The sequence below is a fragment of the Panthera onca genome, chromosome C1 (assembly GCF_046562875.1).
Source record: "Panthera onca isolate mPanOnc1 chromosome C1, mPanOnc1 haplotype 2, whole genome shotgun sequence".
Taxonomy (NCBI): domain Eukaryota; kingdom Metazoa; phylum Chordata; class Mammalia; order Carnivora; family Felidae; genus Panthera; species Panthera onca.
In genome coordinates, this window is record NC_138346.1 from 185,459,073 (window position 1) to 185,486,404 (window position 27,332).

The window sequence follows — 27,332 nt, forward strand, 5'->3', positions numbered from 1 at the left end:
TTTCACTAGCATTTAGATGTTCAGATTACATGGTACAGACTATATTGTGTAATATTATAGTGTTCTCTAATTGTTTTGTATTTATTACTTTCATTTTCCCATGCAAATCAGGTGTTCTGAGACTAAGTTTCCAGTGTGGAGGTAGGGGGAAGTTTCCCTCCTACTAACAAGTGGTTTTCAGAACACCAACTGGGTGTTGGAGAATTCACCTCACTTCTAACACTATGTACCCATACCTGGAGATAGCCTCAAATTCCACAGATTGAAGGCTCAGTCCTATAAGACACTCATCCTTACCAGGCTCTTACCTGTGCTTCTGATGGACTGGCTATAGATTGGATGTTCTAACTTCTTTTTGGGTTCAATTAATTTGCTAGAGCAGCTCACAGAACTCAGAGGAAATGTCACTTACTACTAAAAGGATATAACTCAGGAATAGCTAGGTGGAAGAGATGCATAGGGGATGTTATGGGGAAGGGGTGCGGAACTTTCATGCCCTCTCCAGGTGTGCCAGTGTACTCACATCTCCATATGTTACCAACCCAGAAGCTCTACAAATCCTGTCCTTTTGGATTTAAAAAAATTTGTTTTTTAATGTTTATTTATTTTTGAGAGAGAGAGAGGCAGAGCACGGCCAGGGGAAGGGCATAGAGAGAGGGAGACACAGGATCTGAAGCAGGCTCCAGGCTCAGCACAGAGCCCAATGCAGGACTCAGTCCAGGGCTCAATCTCAAAGCCGCAAAATCATGACCTGAGCCGAAGTCAGGCGCTTAACCAACTGAGCCACCCAGGTGCCCCATGTCCTTTTGGATTTTTATGGAGGCTTCCTTCATTACATAGGCATGAGTGATTAATCATTGGCCATTGGTGATTGATTCAACCTCTAGAACCTCTCCTCTCCCCAGAAGGTCAGGGCGTGAGACTGAAAGTTCCAAAACTCAAATCACAAGGTTTGCTCCTTTAGCAACCAGTCCCCATCCTTAAGTACTTTCCGAAAGTTACCTCATTAACATAACAAAAGACACCCTTATCACTCTTAACAGTTCGGAAATTCTAAGGGTTCAGGTTGCTGTGAGCTAGGGACTGTGGATGAAGACCAAATATAGATGAGAAATATATATTTGGCCATCTTATAAACCACAGTGTTGCACCTTCGAAAACTACGGAGTTAGAGAGGCATCTTGGAGATTATTCCAACCCCTTTATAGAGGAGCAAGCTAGAGATCAGGAAGGTTGTGTGTTCTTTTTCATAGCCCGTTACTGGCAAAGTTGGAGCTAGAACCCGCATTCATTGACATTTAGCACACATTTCTTAAAATGCCATTCTTTATAACATATAGCTCCTCACTTTAGAATATGGGAAACAATGCTAGGCATTCAAAAATAATTGTAGATTGTCAGGACCATTAGTTTCAAATCAAATTTAATCAGAAACTCACTGTGAATTACATTCTCTTGTACTCTGGTGATTGATCCTGATACCTTAATCTAGCCATATAACTATTATAATTTGAATTCACTTCTCTGTGTCCATTTGAGCAACAGGTAGGCTGTCACAAACAAGGCTATGTCATTCCCAGTTTAAGTGCCTGGCATTTGTTTTTAGGGGGAAAAAAATCCCTCTCCCTTTTTTACCTTATGGTAGCAGTGGTTCTGGAACTTGAGATCATCAGGCAGACAATAAGATGAGAAAACCTTGTTTGACAGATTGTTTTGTTACAGCATTGTAAGTTCGTTGAAAATTAAATGCCACTTTATACCTCTAAATCTTTGTAACATGCTTACGTGTGAACTATGATATACTAGACAGAAGTCAATTTTCTCTCTTAAAAGGCTATTGTGAGCTCTATGTTAAATATAGCATCAGCATAGCAGACATATTACTTTTTATAATATTTATATTCTATTTCTTGTAAAATTTTCTATTCTGTTTCCAGGTTTAATTTACGTAATTGGGGGCATCAGCAATGAAGGAATAGAGCTTCGTTCTTTTGAAGTATATGATCCACTTTCTAAGCGTTGGTCTCCACTTCCTCCAATGGGAACCAGGAGAGCATATCTTGGAGTGGCTGCACTTAATGATTGTATCTATTCTGTTGGAGGATGGAATGAGACACAAGATGCTCTTCATACTGTAGAAAAATATTCCTTCGAAGAGGTAGGGTGGATGATTTCAGTGTTTAATATCCTATTATTTTTTTAGTGTCTATAAGATCTGTAGTGATATGCACTTTTTCATTCATGATATTGATCATCTGTAGGTTTTTTTTTATTTTCAAAGAACCAACTTTGGTATCATAGATTTTTTTTTCTATTGATTGCCCATCTTCTATTTCATTGATTTCTGTTTCTATTTTTTGCTTGTTTTGTTTTTTTTTTTTTGTTTAATTTGCACGTTTTTCTAGATTCTTTAAGTAGAAGCTTAAATGATTGATTTTAGACTTTCCTTTTTTTATATTGTAAATGTTTAAAACTATATTTTCAAGTCCTGCTTTAAGTGGCTCCCACACATTTTGATATGTTGTATTTTAATTAGCACTTATCTTGAAATACCTTCTAATTTCCCTGGCAATTTTTTTTTGACCAGTGAATTGTTAGAAGTATGTTATTTGATTTCCAAATACTTGGCAATTTTCCAGATCTTTGTGTTACTGATTTCTAATTTAATTCCATTATGATCAGAGAGCATACTTTATATGATTTCTGTCTTGGTAAATGTTTTGTGTCCACCTGAAAGGAATTTGTATTCTACTCTTTAGTGTTCTATAAATGTCAATTAAGTCAAGTTGGTTAGTGTTATTCGAGTCTTCCCTAGTCTTTTCTTTTCAACTTGTCCAATTGTTTTGTCAACTATTAAGAAAGAAGTATTGAAATCTCCAAGTGTAATTATGGATTTGTCTGTTTCTCCTTTCATTTCTGTCAGGTTTTACCTCAAATGTAGGAGTCAAGGGCAGGCCGCCCTAAAATGTACCACTTTGGCATATTTTATTTATTTATTTAAAAAAAAAATTTTTTTTTAACGTTTATTTATTTTTGAGACAGAGAGAGACAGAGCATGAACAGGGGAGGGGCAGAGAGAGAGGGAGACACAGAATCTGAAACGGGCTCCAGGCTCCGAGCTGTCAGCACAGAGCCCGACGCGGGGCTCAAACTCACGGACTGTGAGATCATGACCTGAGCCGAAGTCGGCTGGTCAACCGACTGAGCCACCCAGGCGCCCCTGGCATATTATTTTAAATAAAAGTTACTTATGAGACCACTTGTGCAAGAAGGATATTCAGACCCTCCTCTCTCCCCCTAAAAGCAGGAAATAAATCTCTCACTTGAAAGGTACCTTTCCTGTACCAGGAAATAAAGAGGTATCACCAGAGATGGGAAATATAGAGCCAAGAAGGGTGTATAAACAGCCCTTATTATTTTTGTTTTTACTAGTTTACTATCAGGGGGCTCCTGGGTGGCTCAGTCAGTTGAACATCTGACTTCAGCTCAGGTCATGATCTTACGGTTCATGAGTTCGAGCCCCACATCGGGATGTCAGCGCAGGGCCTGCTTTGGATCTCCTGTCCCCCTGTCTCTCTGCCCCTCCCCAACTTGTTCTCTCCCTCTGCCCCTGTCTCTCTCTCTCTCAAAATTAAATAAACATTAAAAAAAAAAAAAAACCTAATTTACTGTCAGAACCCAAATTCTTTTTACAATTCCTTACTAATTGAAGCTCCAAAAGTTAATTTTACTTTGTCCTGTCAATTCCCCACAGATTTATTCTCTCTTTGTTTAAAACGTATAAAAACCACCTGCCTTTGTCACTTTTTTAGGTCTCAATTACATTATTGGGCCTTTGTGTGCAAGTAATAAAACTTTTTTTCTCTTGTTAATCTGTCTCATGTAAATTTAATTCTTAGTCCAGCTGGAAGACCTTAAGGGTAAAGGAGGAATTTTCCCTTCCCTGCACATATTTTGAATCTCTGTTATTAAGTGTGTACAGGTTGGGATTATTATGTCTTCTTGATGAAATTGATCCTTTCATAGTCATGAAATATTTGTTTTTATCTTTGGTATTATATTTTGTTCTGAAGTCTACTTTGTCTGATATTAATATAATCATTGATGTGGCCAAGCTATCTTTTGACTATTATTTGCATGGTACATCTTTTTCTTTCCTTCTACTTTAAATCTATCTATATCTTTACAAGTTGCATCTCTTGTAAGGTAACATACAGTTGTAGTCTCTTTTTTTATTTATTTTTTAAGTTTATTTACTTAGAGAGCAAGCAGGGGAGGGGCAGAGAGAGAAGGAGAGAGAGAATCCCAAGCAGGTTCCTTACTGTTAGCACAGAGCCCAGTGCGGGGCTCAAACTCCCAAACTGTGAGATCTATGACCTGAGCCAAAACCAAGAGTCAGATGCTTAACCAACTAAGTCACCCAGGTGACCCAGTTGTAGTCTCTTTTTAATCCAGTTTGACAGTTTCTTGCCTTTCAAACGGAGTCTTTAGAGTTTTTACTATTTATATGTAATGTAATTACAAATATGATTGGTTTCTAGACTCCTGTTTTGCTGTTTTTCTATTTCTACAATTCTTTCTTTCATTTTTCCCCCCTCTTTTCTGTCTTTATGTCAATTGTTTTAGTATTCTATTTGATCTCTTTTATTGTCCAATTAACTATAACTCTTCACCTTTATCTTAGTGGTTATTGTAGTGTTTATATTATGTATTATACATATTTATACTATATATATATATATATATGTATGATCAAGGCTACCTTTGCATAATATCATACCACTTTCTTTTTTTTTTTTAAACCACTTCTTTTTTGTTTTAACTTTTTTTTAAATGTTTATTGATCTTTGAGAGAGACAGAGTGCGAGCTGGGGAGGGACAGAGAGAGAGAGGGAGACACAGAATCTGAAGCAGGCTCCAGGCTCTGAGCTGTCAGCACAGAGACTGACATGAGTTTGGAACTCATGAACCATGAGATCATGACCTGAGCTGAAGTTGGATGCTAAACAAACTGAGCCACCCAGGCACCCCTAAAAGTTTTTTTTAATTCGAGTATAGTTGACACCCCAAACCACTTCACTTTGAATGTCAGAAACTTACAAAAATATACTTTCATTTTCCCATTTTCCATTCTTTGTGCTTTTGTTATACATTTTACTTCTATATATGTTGTAAACCCCATAATACCTTTTGTTATATTTGCTTTAAAAAGTTATATTTAACATAAAATTTTATTTTATTTTATTTATTTATTTATTTTTTATTTTTTATTTTTTTCAACGTTTTTTATTTATTTTTGGGACAGAGAGAGACAGAGCATGAACGGGGGAGGGGCAGAGAGAGAGGGAGACACAGAATCTGAAACAGGCTCCAGGCTCCGAACCATCAGCCCAGAGCCTGACGCGGGGCTCGAACTCACGGTCCGCGAGATCGTGACCTGGCTGAAGTCGGACGCTTAACTGACTGCGCCACCCAGGCGCCCCTATTTATTTTTTAATATATGAAATTTATTGTCAAATTGGTTTCCATGCTCATCCCAAAAGGTGCCCTCCTCAATACCCATCACCCACCCTCCCTTCCCTCCCACCCCCCATCAACCCTCAGTTTGTTCTCAGTTTTTAACAGTCTCTTATGCTTTGGCTCTCTCCCACTCTAACCTCTTTTTTTTTTTTTTTTTTTTTTTCCTTCCCCTCCCCCATGGGTTTCTGTTATGTTTCTCAGGATCCACATAAGAGTGAAACCATATGGTATCTGTCTTTCTCTGGATGGCTTATTTCACTTAGCATCACACTCTCCAGTTCCATCCACGTTGCTACAAAAGGCCATATTTCATTCTTTCTCATTGCCACGTAGTATTCCATTGTGTATATAAACCACAATTTCTTTATCCATTCATCAGTTGATGGACATTTAGGCTCTTTCCATAATTTGGCTATTGTTGAGAGTGCTGCTATAAACATTGGGGTACAAGTGCCCCTATGCATCAGTACTCCTGTATCCCTTGGATAAATTCCTAGCAGTGCTATTGCTGGGTCATAGGGTAGGTCTATTTTTAATTTTCTGAGGAACCTCCACACTGCTTTCCAGAGTGGCTGCACCAATTTGCATTCCCACCAACAGTGCAAGAGGTTAACATAAAATTTTAATGTGAAAGTCTTTTATAATTATGTATATATTTATCATTCCTAGTTTTATTCTTTTCTATAGAACTAAGTTTTCATCTCGTAACATTTTCTATTAGCATGAAGAACTAACTTCTCCTTAATATTTCTTTTAGTGTTGGTCTGCTGGCGTTGATTCACTCTCAGTGTTCATTTTCTGAACGGTTTTCTTTTGCCTTCATTTTTTGAAAGATATATATATTTTTCTTTTTTTAATGTTTATTTTTGAGAAAGAGGGAGACAGAGCACGAGCAGCAGAGGGACAGAGAAAGAGGGAGACACAGAATCTGAAGCAGGCTCCAGGCTCCGAGGTGTCAGCACAGACCCCCATGTGGGGCTGGAACTCACAAGCCATGAGATCATGACCTGAGTCAGACGCTCAACTGACTGAGCCACCCAGGTGCTCCAAAAGATATTTTACTGAGCACAGAATTTTATGGGTTTTTTTTTCCCCCATTGCTTAAAAGGCATTATCTTCTTGCACTGTTTCTGATGGGAAGTCAGTAGTCATTCTTATCCTTGTTCCCTTGTACATGTCTTTTTTTTCTTTGGAGGCTTTTACAATTTTCTCTTTATCATAGGTTTCCAATATTTGATTATGGTGTGTCCTGTTGGGGTTTTGTGTTTAACCTGCTTGGAATTCACTGAACCCCTTGAATTTGTAGAATTATAGCTTTCATCAAATTAAATGTTTTCAGCCATATTTCCTTAGATTTTCTTAGATTTTCTGAGACTCCAATAACATGCCCAGGTCCTACAGGTTACTGAGATTCTGTTAATTTTTCCGCATCTTTTCTCTCTGTGCTTCCGTTTTGTTTTCTGTTTTTTGTTTTGTTTTTTTGCTATACAGCTTCACTGAGGCATACTTGATAAAAATTGTATAGATTTAAGGTGTATAATTTGATGTTTTGATATACATTATGAAATGATTGCCAAATCAAACTGATTAGCATATTCATCACATCACAGTTTCCTTTTCTTTTTTTTCCATTTTACTAAAGTCTGTATTAGTCATTCTAATTTTTATTTAATTTTTTTTAATGTTTATTTATTTTTGATAGAGAGAGGGAGACCCAGACTATGAAGCAGGCTCCAGGCTCTGAGCTGTCAGCACAGAGCCCGATGTGGGCTCAAACTCACAAACCGTGAGATCATGACCTGAGCCAAAGTCGGATGCTCAATCCACTGAGCCACCCAGGCGCCCCTCTAATTTTTTTTTAATTCCAGTATTGTTAACATACAGTGTTATATTAGTTTCAGGTTCTCTTTTCCTTTTTTTGTGTGTGGTGAGAGTACTTAAGATCTGCTTTCTTACCGAATTTCAAGTATACGGTATAGTATTATTAACTATAGTTACCATGCTATATGTTAGATCTTTAGAACTTATTCATCCTGTATAAGTGAAACTTTGTGCTTCAGTTTGGATAGTTACTCTTGCTGTGTTTTCAAGTTTATTAATCTATATTGACTTCTAATATGCAGTGTCTAATTCCATTTAAGGAATTTTTCACTTCAAATATATTTTTAGCTCTAAAAGATATTTTTGGGTTTTCTTTTTTTATGTCTTCCACTTCTCTCATCATGTCCATATTTTCCTTTAGATCCTTGAACATATTTATAACACCTGTTTTGAAGTCCTTGTCTGCTGATTCCATTATTATCATCACTTTTGGACCTGTGTCTGTTGAAATTTTTTCTTTCTGGTTTGAGTCACATTCTTCCTGTTTTTCCACATTTTTAGTAACTGTCGTTTGGATGGTGAACACTGTGAATGTTATATTGCTCAGTGTTTGGATTTTATTTTCTTCTTTTAACTGTTGATAAACAGTTACATCATTTGCAAATCAGATTGATTCTTTTGAAAAATGTTCTTAAGCTTTGTAGGGAAGGTCTAGAGTAGTCTTTCTTGTAGGTCTCCTACTAAAGAATGACCCTTCTTGAGTCTCTGCTAATGTCCCAGGTATTCAGCAAGGTTTCTTTATTTTGGCTACTCAAAACTAGAATGTCCTCTAGCCTTGTGTGAGCTCTGGGAATTGTTCAGCTTACACCTCCTATCAAGGAAAACAGTTTTTGTTGTCACAATATTTTTGACACCAAATGTGTAGGTATTCCATACCAAACTGTTCTCTAGTTCTTGATAGACACCAACTGGGTACCCTCAAGTCAATTCATTTCTGACTCTAACAACCCCACAGATTAAGGGCTCAGTTTTACAAGACTGCCCCTCACTTTACACACCAATTTCAAGCAGTGGGACTTCAGGTTAACCACTGACTTCTTTACATTACATTTGTTTGATTTGGATACAAATCAGGGGTTCCCAAAATCCTTTCCTCAGGTTCAATAATTTGCTCTAATGGCTTACAGAACTCAGGGAAACACTTTATGTACTATTACTGGTTTATTATAAAGGATATAAATGAATAGCCAGATAAAGAGGTATATACGGCAAGGTCCAGAAGGGTCTTGGGTGTAGGAGTCTGTAGAATTTGGGGTATGATACCCTTGTGATATATGGATGTCTTTACCAACCTGAAAGCTCTCCGAACACCATAGTATGGGGATTTTTATGGAGGTTTCATCATGTAGGCATAATTGATTACTAATTCAACCTCCAGCCCCTCTCCCCTACCCAGATGATAGGGGGTGGGGCTAAAAGTTCCGAGGTTCTAATTCTGGCTTGGTCTTTCTGATAACCAGCTCTCATTCTGAAGCTATTAAGAGCGCCTCATTAGAACAAAAGACACTTCTATCACCCAGGAAATTCCAAAGGATTTAGGAGTTCTGTGTCAGGAACTGGGGCCAGAGACCAAATACATATTTCTTGTTACGTCACATCCTCCTATTAGTTCTTTGCCTGTTCTAATAGAGTCTCACTTTATGCATTGAACAGATTAGTAGTACTCAAGACACAAGGGGACCTCTGGCAGTCTTGCTTGCAAATCTTAGCTGCTTCAACCTCTCTAAACTATGATCTCTGTCTCCTAAATCAGATTACTGTCATGCTGTGCTTGGGAATCTCCTTCCCTGTACTACTGTTTAGAAAGCCCCATCAGACAGAAAGCTTGGACACCTTGTTTGTTTCTTTTTCTAAGGGATCACAATTATTCATTGTGTGTTGTCTGAGAACTTTTGTTTCATAGGTTTTGTCCAGTTTTCTAGGTTTTTATGGCAGGAGGACAGCTTTGGTAACAATTAGTCTACCATGGCTGTAAGTGGAAATCCTTCCTGTGTCCTTTTGACATGTTCCATCATTCATTGAGCATTACTTTATAGATAATAAAATATTTCAAGCTTATTTTGTACTTTCTCTGCTCTAGCCCTGGAATCAGCCATTTCTCTAAGAAGCTCCAGTTCGTCTTAGGGAAGGATAGTATTTAGAAACCAAGGTCTAGGCACTTGGACTGCTCATTACTACTGGGGTATTGCTGCTTCTAGTCACTCTCAGTAAACAGAGCTAGGAAATATATATATTTATATACATATGTTCACGCACATTAATTTGTAAATATTTCTGTAACATGTAAGTATTATACATTATAAAACCATGAGTTCATAATGATAACTCCAAATTCCAGTACAATATCTCAGATTCTTTCAGGCCTTACCCATTTCCATTTTTGTAAATACCTTCTCTGTTAGTTAAAAACTTGGGTCCTATTATTCTCCCTATAGCTGACCCTTGAACACAACATGGTTTTGAACTGTGTGGGTCCACTTATACATGGAATTTTTCAATACATACAATACGGTACTGTAAATGTATCTTCTCTTCCTTATGATTTTTTAATAACATTTACTAATAGTAAGTTATTAGTAATTAAGTTCGTGGGGAGTCAAAAGTTACACATGGATTTTCAACTGCATGGGGGTAGGTGCCCCAACCCCCTTGCTATTAATGGGTCAACTGTATATTTACTTATTTGTTAATTCAATGTACTTGTTAAATGAAACAAATCTCCCTACTATGTCCAACTCTCTTCTCTAACTGCCACTTCTGTACATAACCCTTCTTTTTTTTTTTTTTTTAAATGTTTATTTATTTTTGAGAGACAGAGACAGCATGAGCAGAAGAGGGGAGAGAGAGAGAGGGAGACCCAGAATATGAAGCAGGCTCCAGGCTCTGAGCTGTCAGCACAGAGCCCAACTCAGGGCTCGAACTCATGAGCCATGAGATCGTGACCTGAGCCAAAGTCGGACGCTCAACTGACTGAGCCACCCAGGCGCCCCTGTACATAACCCTTCTTGTCACTGCGTATATGAGCTCACCAATGTACTTTCTTCCTCTCACATACTGGGTTGACTCAATTATGCTAGGAAGGGAAGATTAGAGGAAAATAGGGAAAGGTTGTGTCTTCATTGAATCACCATTCTATCGTGCATTTGTTCATTAATCCATTTATTCATTCACTTGTACAGACTTCTTAGTATGTAAGTATTGATCAGATACTATGCATGGGGAAACAGGGCAAACTGAACATGCAAGGCCCCAGTTTTTAAGGAGCCTAAATTCTAGTGGGGAATATAGAGACGTAAATAGACAATTACATCACAGTTTGTTAGGTGCTGGGATATGCAGTAATAAGGTGTGTTATGCTGTAGGCTTATAGGTTAGAGCAATTTTTTCCAAATTAGTTTCCATGGAGTACTATATTTATCTAGAGAGAGAGAGAGAGAGAGAGAGAGAGAGCATGAGTGGGAGAAGGGTAGAGAGAGAGAGGGAGGGAGAGAATCCCAAGCAGGCTCTGCACTATCAGTGGAGAGCCTGACACAGGCTTGATCTCACAAATGGTGAGATCATGACTTGAGCCAGAATCAAGAATCAAACACGCAACTGACTGAGCCACCCAGGTGTCCCTAGTTTTTTGCACTGTTAAGAGGAATTAGGTAACGTGTTCCCCTAATCAACTATATGTAGGGAAAGTTGGGTTAAACAAAGTTAAATAAGTTTCTTTACACAATTTAGTACAATAATATGCTTTATGCATCTTTATGCTAAATCTCTCAAATTTTATGGTGCACACAAACCCTTTTGTTTGTGGATGTTTGTGGAGCATTTCTGGAATAAAGTGTTTCAGGGAACATATTTTGGGAAATGTGGATTAATGTTACTTGAATTTTATGGTTCTTAAACCACTTATGGTTATTAAAACCTTTAAAGCCTAAAGATTTAAATTTTCTTTCTTTTCTCAAGTAAAAAGAATTTTGTTAACAGCTTTATTGAGATATTATTCACACACCAAACATTTGAATTGTTTAAACTTTTGGCTATTATAAACAATGCTGCTGTGAACATTTGTGTACACATTTTTGTGTGGACATGTGTTTTCATTTTTCTTGGGTATATACATACCTAGGAGTGGAATTGCTGGATGATACAGTAATTCCAACTTCGGCTCAGGTCATGATCTCACAGTTTGTGGGTTTGAACCCAGCTGTCTGTGCTGACAGCTCAGAGCCTGGAGCCTGCTTCGGATTCTGTTTGTCTCTCTCTCTCTGCCCCTACCCCGCTCATGCTCTGTCTGTCTCTCTGTCTGTCTGTCTGTCTCTCAAATAACAAACATTAGAAATTTTTTGAAAAATGGATTGTCTTTTTATTATTGAGTTGTAAGAGTTCTTTATATATTCTAGTCCTTTATCAGATGTATCATTTGCAAAAATTTCCCCCCATTCCAAAAAGTGATTTTCTTCACTTTATGGTATAGTTAGAAGCACAAACATTTTTGGGGCACCTGGATGGCTCAGTTGGTTAAGCGTCTGACTCTTGATCTCAGCTCAGGTCTTGATCTCAGGGTTGTGAGTTTAAGCTCCACATTGGGCTCTATGCTGGGTGTGAGGCCTACTTTAAAAAAAAAAAATCAGCATTTTTAATTTTGATGTTTTTTTCTTTTGTCATTTATGCTTTTGGTGTCACAACTAAGAAACCATTGCCTAATTCAGTGTTATGAAGATATTTTTCTAAGAGTTTTATAGTTTTAGCTCTTATATTTAAGTCTTTGATTCATTTTAAGTTAATTTTTGTATAGGGGTTGAAGTAGGGGTCTACCTTCATTCTTTTGTATGTGGCTAACCCATCATCCCAGCACTATTTGTTGAAAAGACTATTCTTTCCCATTGGATTGTCTTGGCACCTCTGTTGAAAATCAGTTGACCATGAAAGTGAGGGTTTTATTTCTGGACTGTCAGTTCTATTCACTTATCTATCTATATGCCTATTCTAATGCCACTACCACACTGTCTTCATTACTGTAGCTTTGTAGCAAGTTTTGAAATTGGACAGTGTGAGTCCTTCAACTTTGTACTTCTTTTAAAGAGGGGGTTTAGGGGTACCTGGGTGGCTCAGGTATCAAAGCATCCAGCTTTGGCTCAAGTCATGATCTCACAGTTTGTGGGTTCGAGCCCCACATCAGGCTCCACGCTGACAGTGCAGAGCCTGCTTGGGATTCTTTGGGATTCTCTCTCTCTCTGTGTCCCTCCCCTACTCATGCGCATGCTCTCTCTCAAAATAAATAAATAAATAAACTTAATAAATAAATAGAATAAAAAATAAAAAATGGGTTTAGCTATTTTGGGTCCTTTCCATGTGAATTTTAGAATCAGCTTGTCAGGTTTTGTTTTTTTTGTTTTAAGATTTTATTTTTAAAAATATTTATTTTTTTTTTACGTTTATTTATCTTTGAGACAGAGAGAGACAGAGCATGAACAGGGGAGGGGCAGAGGGAGAGGGAGACAAAGAATCCGAAACAGGCTCCAGGCTCTGAGCTGTCAGCCCAGAGCCTGACGCGGGGCTCTAACTCACGGACCGTGAGATCATGACCTGAGCCGAAGTCGGCCGCCCAACCAACCAAGCCACCCAGGCGCCCCAAGATTTTATTTTTAAATAATCTGTATACCCAGTGTGGGGCTCAAACTCACAAACCCAAGATCAAGAGTCACATGTTCTTCCAGCTGAGCCAACCAGGTGCCCCATCAGCTTGTCGGTTTTTACCAAGAAGCTAGCTGGATTTTGATAGGGATTACATTGAATTAGAGATCAATATAGGGAGTGTTGCTATCTTAACAATATTAGGACCTTTTTAAAAAATGTTTTTAATGTTTACTTATTTTTGAGAGAGAGAGAGAGAGAGAGAGAGACAGCGAGCGAGTGGAGGAGGGGCAGAGAGAGAGGGAGACACAGAATTCAAAGCAGGCTCCGGGCTCCAAGCTGTCAGCACAGAGCCCAAAGCAGGGCTCGAACTCATGAACTGCGAGACCATGACCTGAGCCAAAGTCGGACACTCAACTGACTGAGCCACCCAGGTGCCCCAGCAATATTAGGACTTTTCATCTTCAACATGGAATGTTTTTCTGTTTGTTTAGTCGTCTTCAGTTTCTTTAAACAATGTTTTATAATTTTCAGTTCCTTGAACTCTGTTTTTAAAATTTATTCCTAAGTATTTTATTCCTTTAATGTTTTCTTAATTTCATGTTCAGATTTTTCATTGCTAGTGTATAGAAATTCAATTGATTTTTGTCTGTTGATCTTATATCCTGAAACCTTGTAGCACTTGTACTCTGATAGTTTTTTTTTGTGGATTTTTTTTTATTAAAAAAAATTTTTTAATGTTTTATTATTTATTTTTGAGAGAGAGAGAGAGACAGAGTGTGAGTGGCGGAGGGGCAGAGAGAGAGGAAGACACAAAATCCAAAACAGGCTCCAGGCTCTGAGCTGTCAGCACAGAGCCTGATGTGGGGCTCAAACTCACAAGCTGTGAGATCATGACCTGAGCTGAAGTCGGACGCTTAACTGACTGAGCCACCCAGGCTCCCCTTTTTTATGGATTTCTTAAGATTTTCCAAATACAAGATTGTGTCTTCTATAGATAGAGATCGCTTTACTTTTTCCTTTCCACTCTCAATGCCTTTTATTTCATTTTCTTTCCTAATTGCCTTGGTTAAAACCTCTAGTACAATGTTGAATAGAAGTGGCAAGAATAGAATTGTCTTATTGTAAAGCATGATTTTGATTCTTATTTCTAATAAATTTCAGACTTTGGTGATAGTTCAAATTCCTTTGACCTTCTGTGTGATCTTATTTGGGAATCTAGAAAATGAACTTTCTGAGGGCACTTTCTGTTGCTATTTTTTTCTATATGGCTGGAAATGAATAGATTTTTGTTCCAAAATAAGTGTTTATCAGTAGTCAGTTACCTTGGTTTTTCGTGCATAAATCTAAAATGTTACTGTTATTTTCTGTCTACTAAAGACCTACATTATAGATCCAAATCTTAAAGATAATGTATAACATGTGTCTGGTCCTACAGAGTTTATTTTGAGGTTACTCAGGATAAAAAGCAAACTATAGTTCTAATACACTGATGAAAATGAAACATCGACATTGTGGGATGAGCCCCATGGTTCCCTTATTCTTGTTAAGAGCCATTTTTGTAGGGGAGATTTCATTCTTTTTTATGGGTGAATAATATTCCACTGTATTCATATACTATTCTTTATCCATTCCTCTACTGATGAACACTGAGGCTGCTTCTGTAATTTGGCTATGTAAATAATGCTGCAATAAACATAGGGGTGCATGTGTCCCTTTGAATTAGTGTTTTTGTACTTTTTAGGTAAATACCCAGTAGTGCCATTACTGGATTGTAGGCAGTAGTTTTTAACTTTTTGAGGAACCTCTATACTGTTTTCTCCAGTGGCTGTACCAGTTTGCATTCCCACCAGCAGTGCACGAGGGTTCCTTTTTTTCCACATCCTTACTAACACTTTGTTTCCTGTGTTATATTTTTATTTCTATTTTTTTTAAGTAATCTCTACGCCCAACATGGGGCTCAAAGTCATGACCCCAAGATCAAGAGTCACATGCCCAACCAACTGAACCAGTTAGGTGCCCCATCTTGTATTTTGATTTTAGCCATTCTGACAGGGGTGAGGTGGTATCTCATTGTAGTTTTGATTCTCATTTCCCTGATGATGAGTGATGTTGAGCATCTTCTCACATGTCTGTTGGCCATCTGGATGTCTTCTTTGGCGAAATGTCTGTTCATGTCTTTTGTCCATTTTTTAATTGGATGATGATGATGATGATTATAGTATTGAGTTGTAATAGCACTTTATATATTTTGGATATTAACCCTTTATCAGATATGTCATTTGCAAATATCTTCTCCCATTCAGTAGGTTGTTTTCTTGTTTTGTTGATTGTTTTCTTCACTGTGCAGAAAACAGCATTTTATTTTGATGTAGTCCCAACAGTTTATATTTACTTTTATTTATTTTTGTCTTTCCTCAGGAGACCTAGCTAGAAAAGTGATGCTATAGCTGATATCAGAGAAATTGCTGTGTGTGCTCTCTTGTAGGATTTTTATGGTTTCAGGTCTCACAGTTAGGTGTTTGATCCATTTTGAGCTTATTTTTGTGTATGGTGTCAGAAGGTGGTCCAGTTTTATTCTTTGGCATATAGTCCCGTTTTTCCCAACACCATTTGAAATATTCTTATATTTTAAAATAATCTCTTAATCTGGAAAAATCATTCTCACCAAAATAGGCTATAGTTTCTGATCCCCGATCTATACTTTTTATTTTTTTTTTTTTCTTTTTAAAAAAAATTTTTTTTCAACGTTTTTTATTTATTTTTGGGACAGAGGAAGACAGAGCATGAACGGGGGAGGGGCAGAGAGAGAGGGAGACACAGAATCGGAAACAGGCTCCAGGCTCTGAGCCATCAGCCCAGAGCCTGACGCTGGGCTCGAACTCACAGACCGCGAGATCGTGACCTGGCTGAAGTCGGACGCTTAACCGACTGCGCCACCCAGGCGCCCCTACTTTTTCTGAAAATACATTTTGCAAATCATTAACTCCACTAGATGATCTTCGAAAAAAAGGATTCCGTGGTTAATAACTGGGCAAGTGTTGATAGCAATATCATTATCTTGGAGATTAATAAAGGTCATTAGCATATTAAAGTCCTTCTGTATAGAGCTTTTTTCTTCTTGGAGCTTTGTGGGTTTGTGGTGTGTGTGTGTGTGTGTGTGTGTGTGCGCACATTACCTACTTATATTCAATAGAACTAGTTTTATAGAATGCCTGCCTATAAGGGATTTCTAGATTGTCTCCTGATCATGATTTATAATTAATCAAACATGTTTTTCAGTTGTTTTCCTCTAAACTCGTTACTTTTGTCTATGCCTACTCAAAAGTTCATTAGAAAATGTTTATATGACTGGATTGTGAGTTTGAAATTTAAACATGTAAAAAGAACTAGAGTATCTGATTTCTCAACAGTTTTCTCTGTTACCATTTTATGATTTCTGCTCTTTTTTTATTTCCTCTTAACCAGGAAAAGTGGGTTGAAGTTGCTTCGATGAAAGTGCCTAGAGCAGGCATGTGTGTTGTGGCAGTTAATGGGCTTCTGTATGTTTCTGGAGGTCGATCTTCCAGCCATGATTTCTTGGCCCCAGGTACCTTGGACTCTGTTGAAGTTTATAACCCTCATTCAGATACATGGACAGAAATCGGTAACATGATCACCAGTCGTTGTGAAGGTGGTATTGCTGTACTATGAAATATAAAGCATAAGGGAGCACAAGAAACATTTTGAAAATAAAATGTTTGCAAATCACATATGTATTTGGTGATAGGACCCTCTGATTCTTTTGAGTTTTCCATGTATTTGATAGGTTAGATGACTAAAGAATGATTTCTCTAAGAATTTGAGTGAGAGGAGATATGGAACATATCCTAAATTAATAAAGAACTCACACAAATTTGTTAAGCTTACCAATAGCAATGCTGTTTTTGCTCTAGAATTTTCCCCTAAGGGAAGAGTCCTAATTGTAAAAATGATTTGCTAGAAGCTTCTTGGCTAATAGCCCCTTTACCTATTTCTCCGGGGCAAGCCAAGCTGTAACATGACCCTTATGTGATACAAGAATTTGAGTGAGACAGTTTAAAGATGTCTGTACATTCATGATTCAGTCCATAGCACAATTTTCCATGGCCATAGTTGAACCTACAGAGAAAAGCCAATGAAACAACTCCCTACTTTCATTTGATGCCAGGAGTTTTCAATAGCCCAGACTTTTTATTAGCAGCAGATACACTGGGAGGGACATGTGGGAAATATCTAGCTATCTGTATAGATGTTTATATAGATTGGTACATTTTTGCCTATTGTTCACAGGGTTAAAAAAGCTTCTGTTCACTTATATTTTTTGTCTTAATGCTGAAAATGCAAGTGAGGAATTACTAGGAGGTTCTTAGTGATAGTCCATTAGTGCAATTGGATAATATAATGGGTAACAGAGCCTAGTGGGAGGTTAACACCTATTTTCTAAATAGTTCTTAGTTTGGCTTTGGGAAGAGGGAATTTTATTACACCATCAACCTTGGTAAAGCTTACTTGTACTTGAGCAAGCCTAAGTATGAACTTAGTACAAAGCCTACTGCCTTGCTTGGAAAAAGTGGAATTGTAGGTACCTATGAAGCTTTTATAGACATTGTTAAGTTAAAGGACTCTGATCCAAAACTGCTTCTCAGAACTTTTCATTTTTCACCTGAGAAACATTCTAAAGAATGTTTTCTGTCCAGTTCTGAGGAATATTCTTTGTGTACATGATCATTATTTTATTTATTTCCACTAGTCGTTTGGAACCATACATATTAAAGGTCTTGCATACATTTACGTTTACCTAGTGATTCCAGGATTTGATTTGTATATCCCTGATTTCCCTTTTTCTTTACTAAAGTTCTTCAGGGTATTGTTAACAGGGATCAGCAGCTTATTTAGATACACAATCTTTGGTAAGCATTAAAGACTTAGCACTCATATCCAAAATATTTGGATTGGCCCACAAGGGTACTTTCTTCCATAACTTAACCATATGCATGTATTAAGAAAAGCCCAAGTAGTGCAGACACAAAGCTCTGTGTCCCTTTCTTTGGGGTATCCTGAAAGTCTGAAGTGTCATAGATGCTTGGCTGAGACCTATAAAATGTCAAGGAATGAAGTATCAAGATCATTTGTAAATTATTGAAGCTCTAATTTATGTGCCTTTAATATTTCTAGTTATAGAAAATCTGCATTCTGGTTCAAAAGAGATTTAAAAAATTCTACTGTAATTTAGTTCTCATTATTGCCTGGTGCCAAACTAAAATGGCACTGTGAGGGAGGCATTTTGTATTGTGGTGGCAGAAACCTGTCAAGACAATCCATGTTTGGGCTTAACAGGTCCAGACAATCTCTGTAAATAGATAATTGTAAAAATGCTTATTATTTTTTGGGTAGTGACACTGTTTTAAAAATAATGTACTAATAAAGTATGTTGATTTTTGCTTTCCTTGTATTACTTATAACTTAGTTTATTAGTGGTGTTCCTGGATCACCACCAAACTAATAGGATTAACCAAGTTTTTTAGTGTTTTGTTTTACCTTTAGGGACTTGCACATTTAGTTCTTACATTTAAATCTGTTTTCTGAGCAGCTGTTAATGTGATCTTCCTTCAAAATATTTGACAATCTTGGAGCACCTAGGTGGCTCAGTTGGTTGAGTGTCTGACTTCAACTCTGGTCATGATCTCATGGTTCATGAATTTAAGCCCTGCATCGGGCTCTGCTCTGACAGTGCAGAGCTTGCTTGGGATTCTTTCTCTCTATGCCCCTACCCCGCTTGCTCTCTCTCTCTGTCTCTCTCAAAATAAATAAACTAAAAAAAAATTTTTTTTTAAAATATTTGACAATCTAATATACTTCAAGACGTCCTGTGCAATGTAAAGTTGGATGTACTTTAAAATCAGTTAAAAAAATTTTTTTTAAATATTTGAGAGCGAGCGAGCTCAAGAGCACATGAGTGGGGGAGGGGCAGAGAGAGAGGGAGACACAGAATCCAAAGCAGGGCTCGAACTCATAAACTGTGCATCATGACGTGAGCTGAAGTCTGACACTTAACTGATGAGCCACCCAGGTCCCCCTAGAATGTTTTCTTAAAGAATCATACACTGTAATTCACTTGCAAAGTGCATTTGCCTGCCTCATTTATTGAAATTGGGCAACTAGCTTAAAAGTGACTTGCCCCTATTCTGAAAGATGATGAATTTGAGATCAGAGTTTTAATTTTTGCAGTCCTCATGTAATTTAGAAGCCGTTTCCTCACCAAAACACTGTGAGTAGAATCTGAGAAAGAGCTTCTAAAGTGTAAGGTTTCTTTTCTTTAGTGTCAGACTGTAGGTAACGTATTCTCTGCATTAATAAAGAAGGATTGTGTGGTGGTTTTATTGGTAAGCTTCTCACTGATCAGAACAAGGTCTAGCTCTGTGGTATTTGTTTGCTAGGGCTGGTGTAACAAAGTACCACAGAAGTTTAAACATAAAACTTATTGTCTCATAGTTTTGGAAGCTGGAAGTCTAAAATCAACTTGTTGGTAGTTGGTTCCTTCTGAGGGCTGAAAGGAAGGCATGTATTCTAGGAATCCTTGGAATGTGGATGGCCACCTTCATGTATACATGACATTTTCCCTGTATGCATGTTTATCTCTAAGTTTTCCCTTGTTATTAGAATACTGGTAATAAAAAAAGAAGAATGCTGGTAATATTACATTACAGCTTACTCATATGCCCTCATTTTAGCCTTATTACCTCTGTAAAGACCCTGTCTCCAAATAAGGTCACATTCTGAGATATTGGGGCGAGGATTTCAACACACAATTTATGAAAATCAAGTTAACTAATATTTGAATACATTATCCAAAGATAACATATACCAGGTTTATATTCTTTAAGTTTATTGATTTATTTTGAGAGAGTGAGCAAGCAGGGGAGAGGCAGAGAAACAGGGAGAATCACTTGCAGGCTCTGCACTGCCAGCAGAGCCTGATGTGGGGCTCAAACTCACAAACCATGAGATCATGACCTGAGCTGAGATTCAGTCAGACACCTAACCAACGGAGTCACCCATGTGCTCCTACTGATTTATAGTCTTCTGCCAATTAAATTGTTTTTCCTTTTTTTAGAAGACAATCTCAAGAGACTGTTTTCAAGTTAGAACCTAAGGTGTTGCTTCTGTTTTTAAAAAAGCTTCTGAGTTGTGTAATCCAGCTTTACTTTTCCTAATTTATACATACTTGTGACTTTATTTAAAAATTTTTTGACCAGCTGATGATATTTGAAGATGGGGTTGTGTCTATAAAAATTGGATACAAACTGGAAAATGTGTCCAGCTTTTCTTTGAATATGGCTTTCCCCTTATGATACTGCTCCCTACTGACTTTTAGAGCCACAGATCCTTTCAGCTCATATAACTAGATTACACCAGATAAAATGAGCTTGGAAATGCAATTCTCAGGGCCAATTGCAATGACAACCCCACAACGGAACCACCTATTATTTTCAGACACTCATGGATACAGAGTTTTCCTCTTATGGGAGAATATGCGTGTCTTTTTTCAATGATCATAAGGCTCTAGCAAAAAGGATTTTCATTTTTATCATTATATATATATATTTTTTCATTTTACGTTTTTCAAAACAAGTAAAACATTAAAATGTTATGTATAATTCATACACACTGAAAGCTGTAACCTAAAGTGAAAATGACTTGTTAGGGATTTTCAAACTCTTATCAAGTAATTCCTAGGAAATAAAGATTTCTAGAAATGAAAAAAAAAAAAAAATCTGTGAATAAATAACCACTGATGGGGAACAAAAGCTAAACAAGAGAAGAAGAAAAAGGTGATGCCAAAACACAACTTTATGAGGCTTGTAGCCAACATGCTAACATTATCTACAAAGTAGTTTTTATATTTATTCTACTTGACCAGGCTTCTTGAGTCCTTTCTCTGGATAAATATCTTTAACTAGTAAAGTGATTACAAATGAAAGCAAAGCCACTAAAGTGACTACTATCTTAAGGACTTTGAACCAGTTGGGATAATGTGGCAGGAGAAAAAGTTCAATGTGTAATGCTATCCCCAAACCTATTATTACTGTGACTATAGCTTCACTGAGTCTTTCAGAAATAAGGAAGGCAAACCATGAAAACAGAAGAGGAGGCGTACTACTAGCTAAACTGAGGAAGTCTGGTTTGGCTGTATTATCTTCTGGCAGAGCAAAACCCCATTTGATCCCTCCCAAGAAAGATAGGAAACTGGCTCCATAAGCCATCTGAGTAAAAGCTAATAAGGGGATATAAGTCTTTGCCATCACCATGACCAGTGGTGGAGCAACAAAGGGGATTACTCCTGCCAGAATTATGTATAATACTGGCTTTGGGCTTTCAAGCAGGAAAGTTATGGTGCCTGGTGGCTTGGTTGGAAGGACTTCTTGCTTCTGCTGCTTCTTAAAGCTGCATGGGGAAGTATGATAGTATTGTGTCTTGTTCATATACACTGGAAATGATGAGAAAAACCAAGGCCCTGGCAACAAAGGGGAAAAGTTTTGCTGGAGACATGTCTTGAGAGAAAGTGTTTCTATTCTGCTGGCTCCTAGTCGGAATGTGAAAGGGTACTTCAGCATCTAAAGAGAAAACAGAACCAGTAGACAAAAACAAATTTTAAAATAATCGCAATTTCTTAGTTAATCCCAAACTGAAACAATATAAAAACAAAGCATCTCCTTTCTATTAGTACATCAAACTTACAAAAAGATTGTACTATAGGGTGGTGTTAATGCTAGCTAAGGCTAGCAAATAGTGATAAAACATGCAAAAGAAACTGAATAGAAACCTAGTGATGTATTTTTTCCTACCACTAACCTTATCCCATGAAAGGAGTATCTGAAAGAGAAACAGGTAAAGAGTACACCTTTAGGATCTGGCATTTTAAACTGCCTCTTCTATTTATAACTTGCAAAAGAAGCAGTGTTAATTACTGTGGGAATGCTATTTTATATTGATAAAGCAATCTACCTTCCAGTTTAGCTTTATAGAAACTATACTTTCCATAGCTCCATTCCTTCCTACACGTCTCTGCCTACTTTTCTCTGTAGGGAACCCATCTTTCAAAATTCAGCATGAAGCATTCCCCAGTCTGAATTAATGCTCCTATAACTATGTAAGTATCTTCTGCACACTCCCATCATAATTCTCACGGTGAATGTAAATTATGTGTTTGTCTCCATATACTTGAGAGTCAGAACCATATTTTTTCCTTTGTCTTCAAACAAACAAACTCCCCAGTGCCTTTCATGGTCACAGCCAAAATAAAAACCTTTCCTGCTGATTCTGTGCTTTAGTGAGCAGATTTCAGACTTCAACTAGCTAATAGATGAACAGTGACTCAAAAAGCATTGAATGAAAGAAAAAAAAGCTATTTAAGAATCTTGGTGACTCCTCAAAATGCTAGGAATGATTCCATCCTGGAGTCTTTTCTTCCTTTTGTTTGGAATGTTCTTCCCTGAGCTGTTTGCACAGCCTATTCCCTCTTCCAACCTATTTTTAAGTACAATCTTAAGTTTATTGTTGATACTCCCTATTCCCCTTCTCTGTTTTATATTTTTCCAGAGGACTTACCACTTGATATATGAAATAATTTGTTTTACCCACCTTTTCCCGCATCACCTAAATATATAAGGATAAAGATTTTTGTCTTTTTTTTTTTTTCACTGCTATTGCCTCAGCAAAGCAGTGCCAACAAATATTTGCCGAATAAACCAACCTTTGAAGATGCCTGAGAAAACTTCTGGATGAAATGAAGCATGCTGGGTCCAATTGAAAGTCTTGCTCAGGAAAATGCCAGGCAGTTCTGATTAATTCATTTTTATAGCTAAGTGGAGGGGCTGAATCAGAAGTATGCTGCTGTGTACAAAACAAGATGTCACTTAATTTTCTTCATTTTATACATATCTTTTTATAAGTAGTAACTCAAGAATTTTCCTTTGAAAACAATCATTAATGTCTTCAAAAAATCAGTAACACATTAAGTAGATAGATCCTTTTCATCTCTGAACCATTCTTTTATTTTTTATTTTTATTAATGTTTATTTCTTTTTGAAAGAGAGAGCACATGTGAGTGGGCAAGTGAGGTGGGGGCAGAGAGAGGGGGAGACAGAGGACCCAAAGCAGGCTCTACACTCTCAGTGGGGCTTGAACTAATGAACTGTGAGATCATGACCTGAGCTGAAGTCTGGATGCTTAACCAACTGAGCCACCTAGGCACCCCTGAACCATTCTTCTAGCCTTTGCTGTTTGGTGGAACAGAAAAAGTAATGTACAGCAACAGAAGATTTGTATCTTACAAACACCTCTATAATTCCCCAGCTGTGGTGACCTTGCATAAATTGTTTCCTTGAAGTGCAGTTCTCTCATTAAAATGGAAAGTTATAGCTTCTCTGTTCTCTTTTTTCACCTTAGTTACCTATTTTGGGTAGGCATTTACAGTTCCAAATGATGGTAGCAATCAATACAATTTAGCTGTGAACCAAGCACTGTAACTATGTGTTTTATATGCATTAACTCATTTAATACAACAACGTTATCAACTTAGTGCTGAAAGAACACATATAGGCTGTTAAATTAGAGTGAAGATTTTGGAGTCAATTTGTGTTGGGATCATGGCTCCACCACTTACCAAGTATGTGACTTTGAACAAGTTATTTAACCTTGTTATGTTGCAGTTCACTCACCTTTGAAATAATCACAAGAACTACATAGGGTCGTATTATAATACATGTGAAGAACTGAGAACTGTCCCTAACACAAAAAGTATTAACTATATTCCCACCTTACACAAGGGGAAATGGTTAAAAACCCTGTCTAATGTAAGCAGCCAGTAAGTGGTTGAGTGAGAAGATAAATCTAGATCTGTCTTACATGAGTTTCACTCTTAATCAGGAGAATGGGTGTCTAAAAGATCCAAAAACCACATGTGCTACCTAAGTAAACATTTTAATGAACTAATTTCTAGGTCACAGCTCTTAAGGCTGGGTAGAGAAATCCTGTATACATACCAGTCAATGTTTTCATTCTATAACATAAAGAAGGAGGGAGGTAGGTTATCCCGGTCCTATGAATAGATCTTAGATGGCACTTACACCCACTCCTGACTTCCAAATACATATATCTGCGGGGCCCACACTCACTGTTGCTCAAAATCACCTGCGTAAGAGCTTTCCGGACTCCCTATGCACTATGACCATGTGATTTCCAACTCTTGGTTGTTAAAGGGAAAGAGTGATGGCTTAAACCCCGGGGACGGCAACTGGTGAGGAAATGAAGGGCAAAGAACCAAGGTTTAATCCGCTCAATTTAGGTGAAAACGGACGGTATTTCCACTGCCCCAGAGGGAAGACTTGCAGACTGCAAAGCCTCAGAGTGAACATTTGAGAGAAGTGTCTGGACGAAAGGATCCTCGGGAAACTGCCCCACAGTGCTCGCGGCTTTGATTTACTCTCAACCCTTGGTGACCCCATTCCCAATCTGCACCCTGTGGCAGCCGCCCTGCTACTTACTTGCCACCTTGGAATCGGGAGATGTAAATAAAGCTGAGCCACCAGAATAGCCAGGTATTCAGGAAAAGGCAACTTCCGGCACGTGGGTGGTAACAGTCCCTCCCCACTTCCTGAGAAGGGGCGGGTTGGGGCACAGTCCGGGTGGGAACTTGACCAGCGCTGAACTGGTTCCCATGACAGGCTTTCCATCTTGGGTTATTATTTTAAATCTTAACTCTGGAAGCCGGCTTTTGAAGTCTGTAGGATGCCTGAATGGTCTTTCTTTTAGGTTTCCCAGCCAGCAGAATCTGCCCCTCCGAGTTCGGGAAGGTAGAGTGTAACTACTGAAACAATGACAAGTGATAGTGGTAGGAGAGATTTGGAGTCTAGGTTGTGTGACTTGGCCAAATTGTTTGCCATCTCTGGAACTCATAACAGGGTTTCTAGGATCGATGGGCCACATCTTACAATGTATTAGGGTCCTGAACTACTAAGAAAAACAAAACTGTTTTTAACTTCCATTCTCGTTGCTTGGACATGGAAACGTATTAAGAAATAAAGAGTATGGGGGCGCCTGGGTGGCTCAGTTGGTTAAGTGTGGGATTTCGGCTCAGGTCACCATCTCCCGGTTTGTGAGTTTGAGCCCCACGTCGGGCTCTGTGCTGACAGCTTGCTTGGAGCCTGGAACTTGCTTCGGATTCTGTCTCCCTTTCTCTCTGCCCCTCCCCTGCTCACACTCTGTGTGTCTCTCAATAATAATAAAGATTTTTTAAAATTATTTTAAAAAAGAGTACAAGGGGCAGGACTTTTGCTTCCATGAAAGGTATGGCGATAAGAGCATTGGTTTGGGTTGATCTGAAAAGTTAGATCATTCTTTGTCACCCTCTTTTAATTTTTATTTATCAGCTCTGTGACCTTGGACAGTCTCGTGTCTTCTCTGGGCCTCCATTTCAGTCTATCAAAGGAGACAGCGCCGAGCAATTTGAGCGTTCATCTGAAAACAATAGAGCTGGAAGGGCCCACGCTGGCCGTTTCCTCCAATGCCTCAGGACTCTAGGTAATCTAGCTTCCCGGCTGCTGGCCACCATATGGCTTAGCGTCCTGTGCAGGGTGGACCCATTGCGAATTCTTCGTAATAATAACCGCTTCTAATCGCGATAGGCTTTCACTTTTATTTCCTTCTGTCATGGCAGCGCCGCCCCTTCCAGTAGTGCGATATCCAATGAGGCTTTGGGTCGGAGAAACAACTTCTCCACCCAGGCATAGGAGCAGGCTCCGGACAGAAATACGCCCTGCGCTGGGCCAAGGCCGTGACGCCAGCCATCGGGCGGAACTACCACTCCCAGCGGGTATAGCGCGTCGGGACCAGCCGCGCAGGCCTCAAGAGCCCGGCGGTGTGGCCCGCTGGGGGCTGAAGTCTTAACGACGCGCGCACTGGAAAGAGTGGAAGGTGGGAAGGGTCGGAAAACACGGGATCCTACGAAGCCGGTTTGCTAGTACTTGTACGGGTAGCTTGGGGACGCGAGCATGCTCAGAAGTGGGGTACGGGAGGACGAAGGGGCGGGGAAAAACAGTACACACATACACACCCACCCACTCATTCACACGCATCCAGGCCCTGGTGTTCGGCCGGGGGTAAGAGGAGGGATACCAAACTCGGCTGGTCTCTCCCTCTCAAGCGGCGCGAGGAAGGGCAGAGAATTCAAGTCGGCAGACGGGTGGGGGCACTGTCTCCAGCGGCCGTAAGGGGGGGTTGGGGACCACGCACGGAATAACTGCCGTTCACGCGGCGGAACGTTGGCTGCGTGGGGCGCCGGCAGGGTCACCCGAACAGGGCTCCTGCGCTTGCGCTCCTGTGGGAGATGCGAGCGGGTGGGCGTGTGTGAGGCGTGGTCGGAGGGGGGAGGGCCCGGCTGGCCGTCGCTCCTCCCCCTCTTGCCCCTCCTGGGCCGTGTGGGCCGGGCAGCCATTTTGGGAAGAGCTTTGTTATGGTTGTGGGCTCTCCACCTTTGCGGGATCAGGAAGCTGGGGACGCGCCCTCAGACGCCGCGTATGCTTCCTATCTGTAGCCCCGCTACTGCCGGGTGAGTAGGGGTTCCGGGAAACGGGCGGTAGGGGATCTTGAGTCGTCCCGGCTCGGGGCTCCGCCCGGTGCCTGACCAACCGGCTGTTGAAACTAGTTGAAGGAGGCTTTCTCACAGGTGGTTGGTATAGGTCGGCCCCGGGAGGGGGAGAGGAGCCGAAGGGCCCGCGGTCCTGTGGTTCGGACGGGGCACTTCCCCCGCGCGAGGAGCTTTGCAGTCGAGTGTTGCAGCGGCTTTGCCCGAGCGCTTCTACTTCAACTTTGGTCTTCGGGTCGGAACGCTCACCTGCGGCTCTCTGGCTCCTCTCCAGGCGTTCCGGCTTGTTGGTGGTTGAGTGGCTTGGTTTACGGGTTTCTTTCTCTCCCCTTCTTAAATTAGAACCAAGGGCTTTTGTTTTCCAGTGAAGGAAAACCTAAGGAGGAAAAAATAGTGTAAGTCAAATGTGGGACCTCTGAGGGGAAAAGAAGAGCTTTAACCACCAGCGTTTCGGTTCTCCGTGGTAGCGAGGTATTTTCTTTGATTTAGATTTAAGTCGATATCCAACACCTACGGATCGCCTCCTGCTCCGAAAAAAAGCTGGTCGATGTTGAAGAGTTTTAACGAGGATTTTTTTTACTGTTTTAAATCTACCTCTCCACCCCCATGAAATTCAAAAGAAAGGCTGAATCTAAAATGG

The 27,332-nt window shown here is 39.2% G+C and overlaps 3 protein-coding genes across 10 annotated transcripts in view; 2 read left to right on the forward strand and 1 right to left on the reverse strand.

Annotated features, from left to right (window-relative positions):
* IPP (intracisternal A particle-promoted polypeptide) overlaps nucleotides 1-18,488 on the forward strand; it is a 43,165-nt gene extending 24,677 nt beyond the window's left edge. For all 6 annotated transcript variants that reach the window (XM_078451979.2, XM_078451978.2, XM_078451982.2 and 3 more), the window contains 2 exons: nucleotides 1,938-2,158; nucleotides 16,495-18,488. In XM_078451979.2, coding sequence (XP_078308105.1) covers nucleotides 1,938-2,158; nucleotides 16,495-16,719 — 446 coding nt within the window. In that variant the 3' untranslated portion in view covers nucleotides 16,720-18,488. The remainder of the gene's footprint in view (nucleotides 1-1,937; nucleotides 2,159-16,494) is intronic.
* Nucleotides 18,489-19,802: 1,314 nt separating this feature from the next.
* TMEM69 (transmembrane protein 69) lies at nucleotides 19,803-24,753 on the reverse strand. Of its 2 annotated transcripts, none has more exons than XM_081796429.1 (3): nucleotides 24,594-24,753; nucleotides 22,802-22,938; nucleotides 19,803-21,662 (listed from the first exon to the last, which is right to left on the reverse strand). In XM_081796429.1, the coding sequence occupies exons 2-3, from the start codon at nucleotides 22,841-22,843 to the stop codon at nucleotides 20,952-20,954; spliced, it is 753 nt and encodes a 250-aa protein (XP_081652555.1). In that variant the 5' UTR covers nucleotides 22,844-22,938; nucleotides 24,594-24,753; the 3' UTR covers nucleotides 19,803-20,951. The 2 variants fall into 2 exon arrangements, with proteins under 2 accessions (XP_081652555.1, XP_060482021.3); XM_060626038.3 differs by having other exon boundaries at nucleotides 22,802-22,941.
* A 1,148-nt stretch (nucleotides 24,754-25,901) lies between these two features.
* The window catches only part of GPBP1L1 (GC-rich promoter binding protein 1 like 1), a 69,456-nt gene continuing 68,025 nt past the window's right edge, over nucleotides 25,902-27,332 (forward strand). Inside the window, exon 1 of one of the 2 annotated variants that reach the window (XM_060626031.3) lies at nucleotides 25,902-26,022. The gene's annotated coding sequence lies outside the window, so the exon portion shown is untranslated. Of the gene's footprint in view, nucleotides 26,023-26,465; nucleotides 26,657-27,332 lie in introns of those variants that run through there. The other variant, XM_060626030.3, reaches the window with a different exon arrangement.

Coding starts and splice junctions, on each gene's coding strand:
- TMEM69 (XM_081796429.1), bottom strand. CDS start 22,843: ATGCTTCATTTCATCCAGAAGTTTTCTCAGGCATCTTCAAAG. Junction 21,663..22,801: donor TTTCTCAGGCATCTTCAAAG/GTTGGTTTATTC, acceptor TTTTCTCTTTAG/ATGCTGAAGTACCCTTTCAC.